This window comes from Branchiostoma belcheri, unplaced genomic scaffold (assembly GCF_001625305.1).
Source record: "Branchiostoma belcheri isolate BF01 breed outbred unplaced genomic scaffold, Haploidv18h27 scaffold46, whole genome shotgun sequence".
Lineage (NCBI taxonomy): Eukaryota > Metazoa > Chordata > Leptocardii > Amphioxiformes > Branchiostomatidae > Branchiostoma > Branchiostoma belcheri.
The window spans coordinates 1,592,470-1,607,826 of NW_017804087.1; the positions used below are offsets into that span (position 1 = coordinate 1,592,470).

General features: G+C 41.5%; 2 protein-coding genes across 2 annotated transcripts in view; both read right to left on the bottom strand.

Moving 5' to 3' along the window:
* Positions 1-23: 23 nt before the first annotated feature.
* On the bottom strand, positions 24-5,776 carry LOC109478957. Its single transcript, XM_019780772.1, has 8 exons — positions 5,300-5,776; positions 3,708-4,028; positions 3,241-3,501; positions 2,708-3,013; positions 2,343-2,519; positions 1,836-1,901; positions 1,415-1,511; positions 24-1,027 (listed from the first exon to the last, which is right to left on the bottom strand). The coding sequence occupies exons 1-8, from the start codon at positions 5,391-5,393 to the stop codon at positions 565-567; spliced, it is 1,785 nt and encodes a 594-aa protein (XP_019636331.1). The 5' UTR covers positions 5,394-5,776; the 3' UTR covers positions 24-564.
* Positions 5,777-6,730: 954 nt separating this feature from the next.
* Positions 6,731-15,357, bottom strand: part of LOC109479017 — an 11,200-nt gene continuing 2,573 nt past the window's right edge. Inside the window, exons 5-13 of the mRNA XM_019780860.1 lie at positions 14,965-15,194; positions 14,069-14,347; positions 13,804-13,842; positions 10,106-10,119; positions 9,402-9,652; positions 8,806-9,038; positions 8,026-8,304; positions 7,410-7,598; positions 6,731-6,918 (exon numbers count right to left, since the gene is read on the bottom strand). Coding sequence (XP_019636419.1) covers positions 6,766-6,918; positions 7,410-7,598; positions 8,026-8,304; positions 8,806-9,038; positions 9,402-9,652; positions 10,106-10,119; positions 13,804-13,842; positions 14,069-14,347; positions 14,965-15,194 — 1,667 coding nt within the window. The 3' untranslated portion in view covers positions 6,731-6,765. The remainder of the gene's footprint in view (positions 6,919-7,409; positions 7,599-8,025; positions 8,305-8,805; positions 9,039-9,401; positions 9,653-10,105; positions 10,120-13,803; positions 13,843-14,068; positions 14,348-14,964; positions 15,195-15,357) is intronic.

The following is a 15,357-nucleotide window of genomic DNA, read 5'->3' on the forward strand; positions in this document are numbered from 1 at the left end:
AGTATATATATATATATATATATATAGAATACTTAGTCTGCTACTTAGAATGCTATATAGTCCAATATTTTACATTTTGATATATACATACATAATCATACTTGAGAGTTGAAGCATTGGCATAGTTCAGTTTCCAGCGTTTTCTATCGTACATCATTTCTATAAGGTCTTTTCCATACAATAATACGGGGATCCAGGAAGATTTTGAAACACTATTTCCTGCATTTTGAGGGGCAAATTCTGCTTGTAGACTGAGCCCAGCAGTTAGTAGAATATTCTGCGATTGAGCTTACTTTAATGACATCTCTTTTCATATCTTTACACACCGACTTTTGTCTGTCAAAGATGCCGGATTGGGCAACATTTTTGTCATTAGTCAAATGACAGAAAGACGGACGCTAGCTAACACTGTTGTTTTTTAAGTACATCACTACCCATCTGTACTTTTGCTACTTTACAGTATGTAGCATTGTTTTTAGTCAAGTATCATAGTATTTAGTGTTGTTATCTAACGCACGGCAATTGTGTCTGATCTGCTGCCTAATCTTCTAGGACTAAACTTGTCTAGCTGTATCCGTATAGGTTGTTGTCGATATACGGTTGGCCGCTAGAAGGCGCCCCATTATCGGCTTCTCCGCCGTGGTCAAATCCGTAGAGATCGTTTTCCACAAAGTCCTGGTCCTCGTTTCGCGGGGGGTCATTATGATACGGAGATTCGCCCTGCTGCTGGCCGTTCTTCTTTTTCATTGGCTGAGCGTACAGCTGACGTAGCTCCTCCTCCCTGTCCGTGACGTCATCACTGTTCTCCAACAGTCCGACCTCTGTCTCTTCGTAGTGCGCATGCTCGTCCTGTTCCGGCTCCGTTGCCTTCTTTGGAACAAACGTGACGTTTTCGGAGGTGAGGGTGACGTCAGGACTGACGTCAGCATTTGGGATGACGTAAGGTGTTGGTGAGGAGATGACGACGGAGCTGTCCAGGTGGATTCTGGGATAGGTTGGACCCTTTCTCTTGGTCGACTTAGCTTTTCTGTTAGGAAGATGGAAGAGCATAAATAGTCGCAATAACAAACCTAAAACGATATAAATAACGTTATAAGTCAACAATTAAGGATTAATGACCCGTCCCGAGGTGTATATGGTCATTTCCTATAACCACCGACTAAACCGCCGAGTGAGCGCAGCAGTCTGCATAGGCTTTGTAGTTTTTGTATCCACAAAATTTATCAGTCGTATCACACCTCTTACTTTCTTTCAAACTGGTCGAAGGCATACACGTAGAACAGCAAAAAAAATCACCCAAAGTACCGAAGATCACATGACATATTCGCATGTTTCAGAGTGTCCTACTAAGTTATCACAATTTATCATTTACACTACAACGATTAGGTTGGATATGACATCATTAAACTCTCACCTTTTCTTGATGACGAAGTACAGAACAATACACAGCACGGCAAGAAGTACTAGCACAGCGAGAACAGACACAACGACAATCACCGTCATGGAGGTACCTACATAGAAAAAATAAGAAGACAAATTTTAAGAAAGTGGTGGAGAAAATAGTTTGTTTTTCAGCTTCAGTGATTGGTTTGCATAATGATAAGGTTGTGGTTACTGATGATGTTTTACGTATACTGTCAAAAGTTTTTCATAAGGCCTGGGAATGAAATGTGTTTCCGGTTTTCCGACCGACCCAAGTAAAATCTCGCCAAACTTAGCTTTTTTTTTGGGGTCAGCCGCTGGCAAGGGACATAAATTTTCGATCTGGCTGAACTGCAAACCCTCTGAAAAGCTATTTCACACATGTTTGGAAACAATAACCGTATAGTAGTTACCTTTTGCCTGGTCCCCATCTGCGGCGGTACCCATACTGGCCGTGGTCATTCCGCCTTCAGTAGAACCTGGAAAAAAAACGAAAGCCGGAAAATAAAGCCGATGAAAGCAGCAAAGCATCTACCGAAACGTCCGAAAGGTTTGCAAAAAAAGGTTTGGTAACTATAGCCAAGGACTATAGCCCCAGCCACACATAGGTGAATATGGCCTCTGGTTACGGCTGAATACGGCTGGTGCTCGGCCTGTTCGGCTACTGTGTGGAACGGAGGTTCGGCCATGGTTGGCTGGTGGTTTGCTAACGTCAGGGAATACTTTAGTAGATCAGCAGTGGTCGGGAGTGGATGGCAGTGAAGATTGACCCAAATTTAACTCAAATTTGATTTCGATTGGTGTCGAAAGGTACGTGTGACCCTAGACTGCTACCGAACTTCAGTCGACTGGTGTTCGGGGAAGGTTCTGAATGTGTGTGTGTGTGTGTGTGTGTGTGTTCGTTCTGGGACCTAACTTACCTGCACAATACGGCCCCGATGCGTTGAAGACCTTGTCCTGTAGACACTCCACCACGGTCTCTGTCCCGTCCTTACATCGTATGGTGACCTTCTGTCCAACGGCGAAGTTACCTCCGTGTGAAGGAGATATCAGTAGGATACCTCCTGTAGCAGCAATGCCTCCACAGTGGTCTACAGCTGGATAAACAAAATGGGCTTATTACCTTCGCCAAGAAGGTTATGTTTTCGGTTGTGTGTAGTGGCTGTGGTCTGAGTCCTCTATGTATTTCAATAGCATAACCCCAGAGGCTGTGGATGGTATTTGGTAGGTGGGTAGGGGTTGTGAAAAGGAAGGTCAAGTTTGATTTCCCACCATGATTTCTTACCTTCATACTGGATAGCAAATTTCCCATTCCCACGTCTGTCGTTGTCTGATAAAAAGTTGACCATGGCTTCATTGGTCCAACTTGTGTCGAAGCCCGGTCCCAGTGTCCTGGTTTGTCCAGACTTGTCCGTGATGACCAGTATGTCCCCGGCTGGGACGTCCCACACGTTGTAGTAGAACTTGATGACCTTGTCTGAGTCAAAGTTGATCTCCCAGGTACAGTTGTCGTAGTTTGGGTACGTCCCGGGATACCTTGGTGAGTAGATGGCTCCGTTTGTTTGCTCGTATCCACACACACCAACCCATGCTGTTGCACAGACAAAAGAAAACAAGACTCAATGCATTAGGAGAAACATACAAATGTAACTATGATGTTTGCAGTGTACGTGGCGTCGGACCATTCAACGTACAGTGCTTCACTGAATTAGTCCACGGCGAACTATCATTTTAAAAGAAAACGATTATAATATGATATACGCACATTTTTTATTTGCAGCCACAAAAAATCTGCTTGGAGATTAGGAATTCACTTACTTTGGTAAACGTCAGCTCTTCCTGACCCCCCACATGTTTGATCGTTGTTTCCTCCACACTGAGTAGAACAAAATGACGACGAATGACTGTGGTGGTTGACACCGGAGCCACATAAACAGATCTGTTCGTTGATACCAGCGATGCTTTTGCCATAGTTCCTGCACCTTTCTATACACGAATCTACGGTAATGTCCGAATCCATCAGTATCTGTTGTTTCATGACGATAAAATCGCGGTTAAAACAGCCGAGGTAGCCTGGATCTGGAAATGGAAAAAAAATATTCAGACAAATGTATAGAAACTTGCGAGAGATAGCCGGAAGCGAAATTGTTACCTTCGTGTAAAATGGAGGTATTGTTTTTCGCCCCCCCCCCCCAGCAGTTTGTTTTGGAACAGAAGGGGCATTCTTCGTAAAGAGGATTACTCAAGAAAAGAAAAATCATGAATTAAAAAAGATATCTTCTAACCTGCACAACTTATCTGCACATACGGCGCCTCTTTCCACTCTCTTGTGTCAGGGTCCCAAATGTTGAACGTTCCTTTGATGTTATTTGCAGACAAACTTGTGTCTTCCACGTACAGTCCGTTGTTTCCAGGGGTTGGGTAGGGACCCACGAACCAGGTTGGGACATATTTAGGATATGAGCTGGATACGTAAAAAATACGATCATCTGTTGTGTCACTGGTATATACAGGGCGGCCCTCGGTAAACTGATCTGTGATGGTGTATGTCGTCATAAGGTGGGTCTGTAGACGCGTGGAACCGGAAATTCGGATCTTCTGACATCCTGTAGACAAAAGAACACACCTGTTGGAATATATTCTAGTCACATTCACACTTCCTCAGTCAGTCGCGTTAGAGGCGCCAGAAATGATTTCAGAGCAGAAAAATGGATTTTCAAAGTCAATTTTTTGGGGGTCATTTTTAATGTATAGAATATGAATCAACCATATTCCATAGCATGCTGATATCTAAAAAAATGCGATGTCGTTGACGGAAAGAGTTGTTTGATTCGAATCGTTGGCTTGTTCTACTATTTATTGGTGGTACCTAAAAACAAAGGACACCTCGCGGTACCATTTGAAACGCTTAAAGTATGAAATAATGATGAAAATGTGCTAAGAAATGGCAGTTATATAATATAAATGTCCTTTTCAGACAGATTTCCTCATCCAGAATATTTTTGTTTTGTTGTCCTGAAACTGCATTGGATAAGTTAAGTTATTTATCGTGGTTCAAAAATAACACTGACATAGGTCACACTAACACTGTTTGCAGCTTCCTGATTTTCTGGTTGATGAATTACGGTAAATAGTGGTTCTTTCCGAAAAGGAAACACAGGCAGCGACTTGTCTAGCTTTCTGTATAACATTTTATTAACCGGTAACATTTTATTTTTTGCATTGCAAGACCGCCATGTACGTTTAAGTCAAGGCATATTTTTTATCCTGGTCCCTTTTGTATATTTATAATACAGTGAGTTTTTTCAAGGCACAAAATGTATATACAAACGGTCAATTCTGGCTGTTGAGATTTTAAAAAGTCAATACCCGCGAATTTTTGAGACTAGTCTTTACCCAGGACATGTCGAAAATATTACTTTTAGATTTCATTTTCTTCATGTTCTTCATGAGAAGTTTTTAACAGCAAAATATAATATATCCGAAAGGAGGAAAGTATAGCTTCTTGACAATACAGTATTCCATAACGTGGCACAATAATGAGTACTATGTTATCAGCAAATCTATTGGCTTACTCGTATAAGGCCATGAATATCGATATGGTAAAATATCACCCCAATGACTCGTAAAAACAATGAATCACCTTGTGTAAACAGGATTTTGTTAAAAGGCCCCAAAACTGAAATTAGTTCATTTGTTCTTTAACAACAACCCAGATCTTAATTTAGAAACAAGTGTGTTTGTTAGTGATTTTCTAAGCTTAAGTATACAACACATTAATCTGACATTATCTTATCTTGAACGTTCCTATACTTCCCCCTTTGAATTTATACCACGAATTGTCAACTCAAATATAAAAGTACAACAGTATACTTACCCGGATCCTGTGCTTTGGTTGGTTCAAGACTTGTGAGAAAAGTGACGAAACAAAACACACTAAACGTCGCTGTACGAAGAATACCTGGCTCCATACCCGGTATGATTTGATACTGTTGTCCCCTATTAGTCACTCTCTCACTCTAACAAGCGTTAAACTGTCACAAATGACACAGTTGACAGAAAACGTGCCGAGAGGTACGGTGTAGACTGCTGACAGAAATCTTCCTTGTCGTCTGACGCCTGTGTCAGTCAAACTAGTGCCGTGTTATGACAGAAAACTTGAAAGTAATTTTCTTGGCGGTATATACTGCTGACAGAAATCTATCTTCCTTGTCGTCTGACGGCTGTGTCAGTCAAACTAGTGCTGTGTCATGACCAGGTCTGCCAAGCCCCGCCCCCCGGTGACTCACCCCGACTTCCTCCGACGTTCCCACTTTGTCAGTTCGGTCAGCCAGGGGCATTAGGCCGGATATTAAAACGTGCGGAGGCTTCATGACTTAGCTGAAAACTTGTGGTTTCAGTTCCGTGTAAACCGGAAATGCGTCTGTTGTTGCCAACCCGCCAAGCCAAACCACAGCACTTAAAACCTTTGACCTTCAAGTCACCTGACGCGTGCTTTTGTCCTTTGGATCTACCAAAACAAGCCAGGCGTCGTCGAAATAGACCGTTCCTTACGCCTTGCGTACAGTTGTAACAAGAATTCGGAGATCTCATATCGGCGGCACGAAATATGTAGAGTTTATGTAAAATTGTTATTGGGTGGATTTGTCTCATTGTATATGGAAGTAAGGTCGTAATTAACATAATCTAGTTTAATTTATGGTTTTCTAAACTCAAATTACAATATTTTGCGTGTGGAATTCCTATCCTTTGGCAATATTACATTTAAACATGTCCTCATTAATTATGCAGACGAACTCCACATTAACATAATATATGCATAGTCATGTTAACCTTTAAGTAGCTTACTCGTTACAAGGTATAAAATTCTCATCATTCACCATTAAGAAATTACAAAATTTCACATTAATTATTTAAATTAGGTCGTTATTTGCATAATTGGTATCTGTTGATGTTTTCACCTGCCATAGATTACATACATACATACATCACGTGTATGAAAGTACTATCATGTAAAACACAATAATTACAGAATTTCCTACTTAATTATGCAAATTCAATCTCATTTGCATAATTTGCATTTAATGATGTACATCTCTCTACACACCAAAAATGATGAAACTACATTTTTGACAGCTCATATATTAATGTTTACCATATATTTCAATGGGAGCTCGAAATGGTGGGCATAAAATTCCCATCATTCACCATTAAGAAATCACAAAATTTCACATTAATTATGTAAATTAGGTCGTTATTTGCATAATTGGTATCTGTTGATGTTGAAGCTCGAAATGGTGGGCTGTGCCCTAATTCCTCTATGCGTGACTTTACCAGACACTGTCAATGTTTTCCTTTTGTTGCCTCGGCCTTATATTTCACAGTAGCTAGACCTTTTACAATACGAAGTACATTTTCGGCGACTCTCATGATTGTCCGCCCTTTCTTGTCTTTCACAGATGCACGTTTCCTGATGTACTTCCCTAGAGGAATTTCCTGTGCAAGAAGAAAAAAAAATCAAAACATCATAAAACCGATGGAGTTCATAACGATAAATGTGGAAGCCTAAAGAAAGATGGTAAAGAATACCATAAGGCATTGCATACTTGTTTAAAGTTAAAACTTTTGATCCAACACCAAAAATTCTCTCACCTAGAGCTTTCGACCAGTCACTCTGGCCTTCCTCAGTAGACTGACCCAGTGAAGCTTTCTTGAGAGGGGTGAAGGAACCCATATACATCAGGGCCCATCACCCTTCATTGAACCGTGACGGGGGCCGACATCGTCTACAAGATACCTTTGACCCAGTGTTGACGTCACACTTCAAAGAAGCTACGTGACAAGCTTCACTGGGTCAGTCTACTGAGGAAGACCAGAGTGACTGGTCGAAAGCTTTAGGTGAGAGAATTTTTGGTGTTGGATCAAAGGTTTTAACTTTAAACATGTAAGTACCAACACAGATGAACTTTCATGATAGTATTACATACTTTTTCTTGTATTGCTCTACAGTACTTAGAATCCACTGTGAACTTTCGACTCCACTTGGACGCCTCTATGGTGAGAGGAGACCGGCGACGATCGCGTTTTCTTGCCTTCCTTCCATGTCCATGGCAGAACTCGCCGACACGCCTCTTCACGTCTTTGAAGTAGCGGAGTTCCTTGTAGAAATCTGGACCCTGTGTGTGTAAGTGTAACGATATTGAGAACTTAATTGACACAAAAAAGTACAGTGACTTTAGTAAGGTCTATAACTAAACATTAATTCAGACAGGCACGTGAGTACAAAAGAATTGACCTGAATTATGTGGGGTCGCGTGGCGTAACGGATCGAATCGTAACCAAGAGGTCTCGGGTTCGAATCCTGCCCGATGCCGCCGATCTTGTGCCATTGAAAAGGGCACTTTACACGACTTTCCTCACTTCGCTCAGGTTAAAATGAGTATTGTATTGTCCCCTGTGTTGGTGGCGGCGTTAATATAAGTTGAAAACTTAACGTCGGTGGCCGGCGACCTTCTCTGGCTAATGGATACTTTTGCCACCGAAAGGGATCTACTAGGAGATTACATATTAGCTTGCCATTATCCTTCTGGTTCCGTTCCTCACCTGCGCTGCAATCTTCCGCCACAAGGAGGCGTTGAAGGTGTCATATAGTAAGTAATCCACGGCTTTCCACCGGCGGAGGTTGGCGAGTTCCTTGGCGGTGGGGCTGTAAGACTTGTATGGGTATCCCCGATTGTTCTTTGCTTCAATATCGTACAGAACGTCTCGCACCTCCCAGCACATCAGACGTCTGAGGAGAACGAGGGACTCGTCCAAATGTTCCAGTAGCAAGACCAGAGTGAAGTCCGCTTCTAGTTCACTGATGTATTGACGACCTTGTTCCTTGTAGGAATAGAAAACGATAGGATGTAAACGTGGCTATGACATGGCAGTGACTCAATATCGGTAACGAAACGTTCTATAGATTAAAGGAAAATGGTCTTTGTATGGACGCCAATAATCAATATCAAACATATCTATAGCGTCTTTAATTAACCAACGAAGATGCTAGACATGCGTCACAGACACTACACATTTGGAGTTGTTTGGGCTCATTTGCATTTTTGTGACTGCATATCTCCCGTCACAAATATGCAAATTACGTTGCCAGTGTTCAGTCACATATGCAAATAAGTTCTACCAACTTTGGTTAGGTGCGTTAGCAGTCACGTTATTAGACGCATGTCTACCGTCCGCCATCTTGGTGGGTTAAAGGCACGTGCGATATGTCAACGTTCGTTGATAACTGGTGTCCGCATAACTCACTGACAAGATATTCAGTAATGTGCATTTTTTGACTGAAAAACTGCGTACGTAACGTTGGAGTTTGACTTGCAGACTTACCATGTCGTCAGCTCCCTCTGTAGGGTAGCCCAAGTCGAATGCCAGAAAGTTCCTGGTGCCGTCCCAGGTCATGTTACAGAAGTCAAAGTAGGCCTCAGACAGGTCCTTGTACTTCCACGGGTCTTCCAGGAACGTCTTGACAGGATTCTTAGAAGACGCGATTTTCAGCAGCTTGGGAAGACTGTAGTAATTCATGGCTGACCGCAAATGGCCGATCGGCTCCCGTATGATAGCTGTGTGAGAGAAATATTTTGTCAGTGTTTTGTTTGGGACACTAACAAGTAAGAAACTTAATTAGAAATAAACTGTTAGGCAATTCAAAAGAATTTGATTCACCGGAATGATCGAGCTAATCTTTCGTTCTTCAACAATAGCCTTGTTCATGTGAAGTCACCCAAACCGCGATTTGGGTAACTCGCATTCCTCACATCTGGTCCACGTGCCACACATTCCTTTGAAACCGTGTCCGATCACAATTCGCCTGAGCTAGATTCATTGTTGTTTGATGAAAACACGCTGTAGACACGTGATTTGACTACACCTGTGCTAAATCTCATAAAACAATGCGATTCTACAATAATATAAACATTTCTTACAGATGTACGCCGTGTCAGCCGGGAACTTGGACCGTAGCCATGTCTTGTTATACACCATGTGGTTTAAGAGGACGTCATACTGTTCATCTGGGGTGTGGACGTAATCCTCTTCTGCTGGAGGGAAGGGCCAGGCCAGTAAATTCCCTCCTGTTGGTATGAGTACAGACAGGCGGTGTTTGATGGCGTATCTTTGAAAAATGTTCACGGCAGTACAACTGCCAGTTTTGTGGGTCTTGATGAAGACGAACTTTCTTCGTGGATGGCGACATTTTGACGACTTTTCTGGCTCCTTTCTGTTCTCATCTATAAGGTGTGGCTGATCCCTGTAGAAAAAAAAAGTTTTCTTATTATTACAATCGTTGTAGGACGTCGTACCAAGGAGGTTAAAAATAGATTTGACTCGCCGGAATTTTCGACCGAATCCCTCTGTCTACATCAGCTACTAGTATCTGACCCAAGTGCTGTAGACACGTGATCTTTTTCCACGTGTGACGTCATGGGTCAAAGTTCGCGAGAAGTCGGTATCGTCCCCCTCGCACCAATGATGTAGAATGTTCAAGCAGGTTGTGACAGAACCAGCCGCAGACAAATACATGTAGTGCTGTCGTGTCGAAACACAGTCTTTTACCGTACAGAGGCATTGTACTCGAAATGGCCTTTGAGAATGTTACGGTTTGGCACTGAAAAACTGAATCTATACTTACAATTGTGCCTTGGTCTCTGAGGATTTGTATTCAGATGCCTGCTGTGTAACGTCCCTCGCTATCTGTGGTCCACTACTTGGAAGCGCCGTCATGCTCTGTGAAAATATCATTTTATAAATGTCATATGTATATTTATAGACCGATGCCCTGTGCATAACAAACTACTGCAGTGTTTATTCTCACTTAAACACATTCACATATATGGTGACCAGCCCCTCCAACACTGTGCTCACTGGGACAACTTGCTACATAATGTCATCCACCACCACAGGGTGTCTGCTACAGCAACAGTTACCATGGTGACAGACGTCTGGTCCAGATCATTGTATTTGGAGAAGAAGGAGAAACTGGATAAATAAACACGAAGGTTAATAAGACTAGGAAAAGCTTTTACTGGCAAGTGTGACTCTTTACTGACCTGAGTATAATGATACACGGCAGTTCCACAGGTTACAATAACCAGCATCACAGTGAAGCGTGCTCTAGTGCTCATCCTGCCCCCTTGCGATCTAGCGATAAAGTACAAGTTAGGGAATTAAAGTTAGGGAACTGGAAACATTTCTAGCCTAAGAATTTCTAAGTAAAAGAAGACATGTTGTTCAGTACAAGGAATGTTTCCATCTTATAAAACCTTTCTTGGTGCATTGAAGAGTCCAAGTGAACAAAAGATGAGTGCAGAAAAAGGCTATTAAATTTTCATGTTAACTTTTATTTCTTATTGTAAACTTCTTACTGATTTTGTCATTGCATTTTCTCTTACTGTACCCATATGAGACAGCAGAAATGAGATGACCTTTTCTGGAATCTTTGACCTAATTTTCTGTCAGTGTTCCCCACGTGATTAGCATACGGAAACACAAGCAAACACACAAACACACCGAAAACAAAACCTCCCTACACTAAGGTAACTAATCTAAATGGAACTTCCTTCTATCTTTGTGTTAATATTATGCCTTTCAACGAATATTTGAGTACAATGACCGAATTAAAGATAAAAACATAACCACAAGGAAGCTGAGAAATAGTTCATACAAATGTAACCTTAGTTTAGGCTTCGGCTTGTTTTAAGCGTTTTATCAGGTTTTCTTTTTTGGAACTAGCATCTTTGTTCACGCATTCCGGTGGTTAATTGTAACTAGTACTGTCAGCCACCCAAAGATCTGCTTGAAGATTAGAGGGGGGGGGGGGCAACAACAAGTACAAAAATGTTCTCTACACTTGCATTTTTTCGGCGATCAAAACAAGCTAGTGGAACCTAGAACGATATTTTTGAAGTAATTCAATAATGGTGGTAGAACGAAAGTAACATTATTCGTTCAAAACTATCTGTAACAACTAACTAGTCTCTATCAAAACAACGCATTTTGACAGGAAAAGATTCGTTGTCCTTTCCCCCCGTCATTTCAAATTTAGTGAACAAAAACAGCTTGATAAACTTTACCTTAACTATCTTTCTTTGAGCAAATACAAGTTTGAGGAACATTTTTGTAATTTTCATGCGTCAAAAAGTGTTATTTTATGTGTGTATTTTGGTTGTTGACGCATTTTTGGGTGTTGATTTTGGCACCCCACCATAGCTTAACGTAAGATCGTAAATCACATAGTAATTATATAGTCAAGCTACCACAGGTCAAAGCGTTGTTCCCGTGATTTATGTGTTCCGTGTGATTATATACGACCTTCTCTGCGTTTGAAAACACCAAGACCATGACAAAAAAGCTAGTTTTTCACCAAAACTTCAAGAAATGTCCACCCAAGACATACAGGTTGCTATCTTTCATTACTCTCACGTACAACTTCAAGATCTTCCAAAAGGTAGATTTCAGAGAGGGAGTTTACGACAGCTAGCAACAAGATCAACAACAACAACAACAAACTTGGTCAGAATTGACGTAAAATATCCCTTCTGATGTTTCAATTCTTGTTTTAGTACGTTGTTTTTTTTCTAATTTCTACATACCTTGGCACAGATACCATCGGAGGGCTGACAGACCTTGGGAAGGCGAAAGGCGGTGACGATGTAGGCTGATCCAACTGGTCCTTCGCGATGACAGTTCTAGGCAATCCATCAGCCACCCGGCAGCCCTGCGGTTACCGTCTGATCATGATGGATTGCAATTTGATGCTGCGGCCTTTCTTTGTAGTCACACCTGCACAGTATGTATGTATCTCTCACCAGTATTCAAGGACAGAACTTTAAAGGCTTTTTAAAGTGAATTTTCTCAGTTTCTCGTCATTCTTTTGATGTAGTAAGTTGAGTCGATCCTATCCCATATATGTGTGAGGCAAAAATGCGATATCACTGACGGAAAACGGTTGCTTGTTTTGTATCGTAGGCTGGTTCTAGCTATTTATAGGCGTTACCCCAAAATAAAGAGACGCCTCACAGTAGCTTGTTTTGGCGCTATTTCAAACGCTTCAAATACGATATGATGACGAAAGTGTGCTATGGAACAGCAGTAAATAAGACAGATTTTCTCAATAGAATATTTTTTTCTTTTGTCACTTTAAAATTGCATTGGATACCTTTAAATTTGCCTAGATCTCTTGGTACGGGCATCCACTATCGTCATTATTATTCGCATATTACATGTTATGTCAATCCTTCCACAAATGACAAATGTCATAAATAGATAAATAAAAGACAGAACATGCGTTGTTGACAGACAAACCAGGTATAAAGATTTATACAGTAAAATACTGTTACACATTCAGAACCTTCCCCCGACCAAAAACCAACCAAAGTCGGCTGAAGTTCGGGAGCAGTCTGACCAGATTTGGCCCAAACCTTCCTTTCTACACGAATCAATACGATATGCCATCCATTACATATATATGTGGCAAATTTATATCTATCAACCCTATTCATTTTATTCTATTAATATTCTATTCATCCAAATATCCACCCATCTATTTATCTGTTTAACAGTGTACGAGTATGTATGTATGTCTGTATGTTTTATCTCTCTTTCTTTCTTTTGCCAAGGTTGTTGGCATAGTTTGGAATAAACAGATAGTTTATAAACCAGCGCGTTTGCGTTTGCGTCTGCGTTTAGAGGCTTTGGACTTCTGATAATTTCGTTGCTCAATCCGGTATTTAAAGGCTGGCTCTCCATTGATGATGGCTGCCATGTTTGACCTAGGCGGCAGGATGTCGTACCCGGCTCTTTCGCTAGGAGCGTCTTTTCGTATGTACTTCATAAGTGGTGATACCTATGATGGAAAGAAAGAAATCAAGTATATTTAGTAGACACTAGCACCCCTTTTCATAGCTGTTCATACAGAATTTTAAGATTTTTGTCAACGTACTAATACTATTTAACACCTTGTTGAACTTTAGTACATTTTTCTTGTGAAAAACTGTCGTAAAATCTATTTCACACCTGTTTTCACTATTCACGAGTTTCCCCATACCCAGAATGCATTGCGAAAACAGGCTACCCAGGCGATGCATTTTGGGATTGAAGGTCAGAGGTCAGCAGATCTGGTAACTGTGAAAGTGGTGAAATTATTTGCCAAAACAAAATCTTGACCAAACGCATTCAACTGGTAAAGGCGACGTTACTTACCGGAGACTTTATGAGCTTGCAAATATAAGCGTCTACTTGAAACTCTGAGTTCCACTTGGACGGTACCACTGTGAGCGCGGGTGTGTCCGTCGGAGGTTTACTGCAGAACTCGCTGACACGTTTGTTCACCTCCTTAAAGTGACGAAGCTCATCGTAGAAATCCGGTCCCTGTGTATAATAATTCGTAGGACACATTATCACTTTTAAGTAACTGCTAGAAGCAATCGTGAGAAAGAAATCTAAAAAAATTAATTGCATCGTAGAAAGCATCATACGATTGTATGACGAAACTTTCTCCGTTATTACACCATAGTTAATGTGACCAGCTTATTAGATTATTGGGACTGAACTATGACGAATAGGCTGATCTGAACGACACAACTAAAAAATTCACCTGAGCTGCAATCTTCCGCCACAAGGAGGCGTTGAAGGTGTCATACAGTAAGTAATCCACGGCTTTCCACCGGCGGAGGTTGGCGAGTTCCTCGGCGGTGGGGACGTACGTTTTGTAGGGATAACTTCGGCTGTTCTTCGGCGTGATGTCGTACAGAACGTCTCGCACCTCCCAGCACATCAGACGTCTGAGGAGAACGAGGGACTCATCTAGATGTTCCAGTAGCAGCATCGTGGTGAAATCCGCTTCTAGCTCACGGATGTACCTTCGAGCTTGTTCCTTAAAATTTTTAAAAGAAGTATGTAATTTTTGTGGATTATCAGACTGCAAATTTAAATGTAGATTTTCTTTCTTTGACAACCAGGAAAAATATTATGAGAGTAACATTTAGTGAGTTTTGTACTACCGTTGGTTTGTACGTGACGTCATAACTGACTGTCACCGCCATGTTGGTGGATCGCGTGAATCCAAGATGGCGACCGGTCAATTCTTTTAAAAATCTGTAGGGGGCAAAACTAGCGGTGTAGTAGTGTAGTGAGTGTAAAATGAAATGTCTACAACATTAACAACCCAGATTTTAATCTACTAAAAATTTTTAGTCATAATTATTGAGACAGTTCCGGCTTGAACCCACCAAGATGGCGGACTCTAGATTACGTCATAGTCACGTGACTGCAAACTATCCCCCCCTAAGGAACTTGACTTGCTCATGAACGTCACGCATGTCTAGCGTCCGCCATCTTGATGGGTTAAAGACAAGTGCAATATGTCCACACAACTCGTAGTGCGTTTACTATTTTCAAGGACAAATACATAGACAGTCACACAGGCAACATATCGATTTATTTGCATATTTGTGACAGGGCAAATGCCTGGAGTTTGACTTGCAGACTTACCATGTCGTCAGCTGCTTTAGTAGGGTAACCAAGGTCAAAAGACTGATGGTTCCTGGTGCCGTCCCATGTCATGTTACAGAAGTCAAAGTAAGCCTCAGACAGGTCCTTGTACTTCCACGGGTCTTCCAGGAACGTCTTGACAGGATTCTTAGAGTTGATCTTCATCAGCTTGGGAAGACTGTAGTAGTTCATGGATGTCTTCAAATGGCCGCTTGGCTCTCTAATGACGGCTGTAAGTAAAATAAGGAAGGCGGTAGTAGTAAAAGTGAGTGTTTTGTGATTTATTTGTTTACACACACACACACGCACACACACGCACACACACACACACACACACACACACACACACACACACACACACACACACACACACTACGTACGTACGTACCGTAC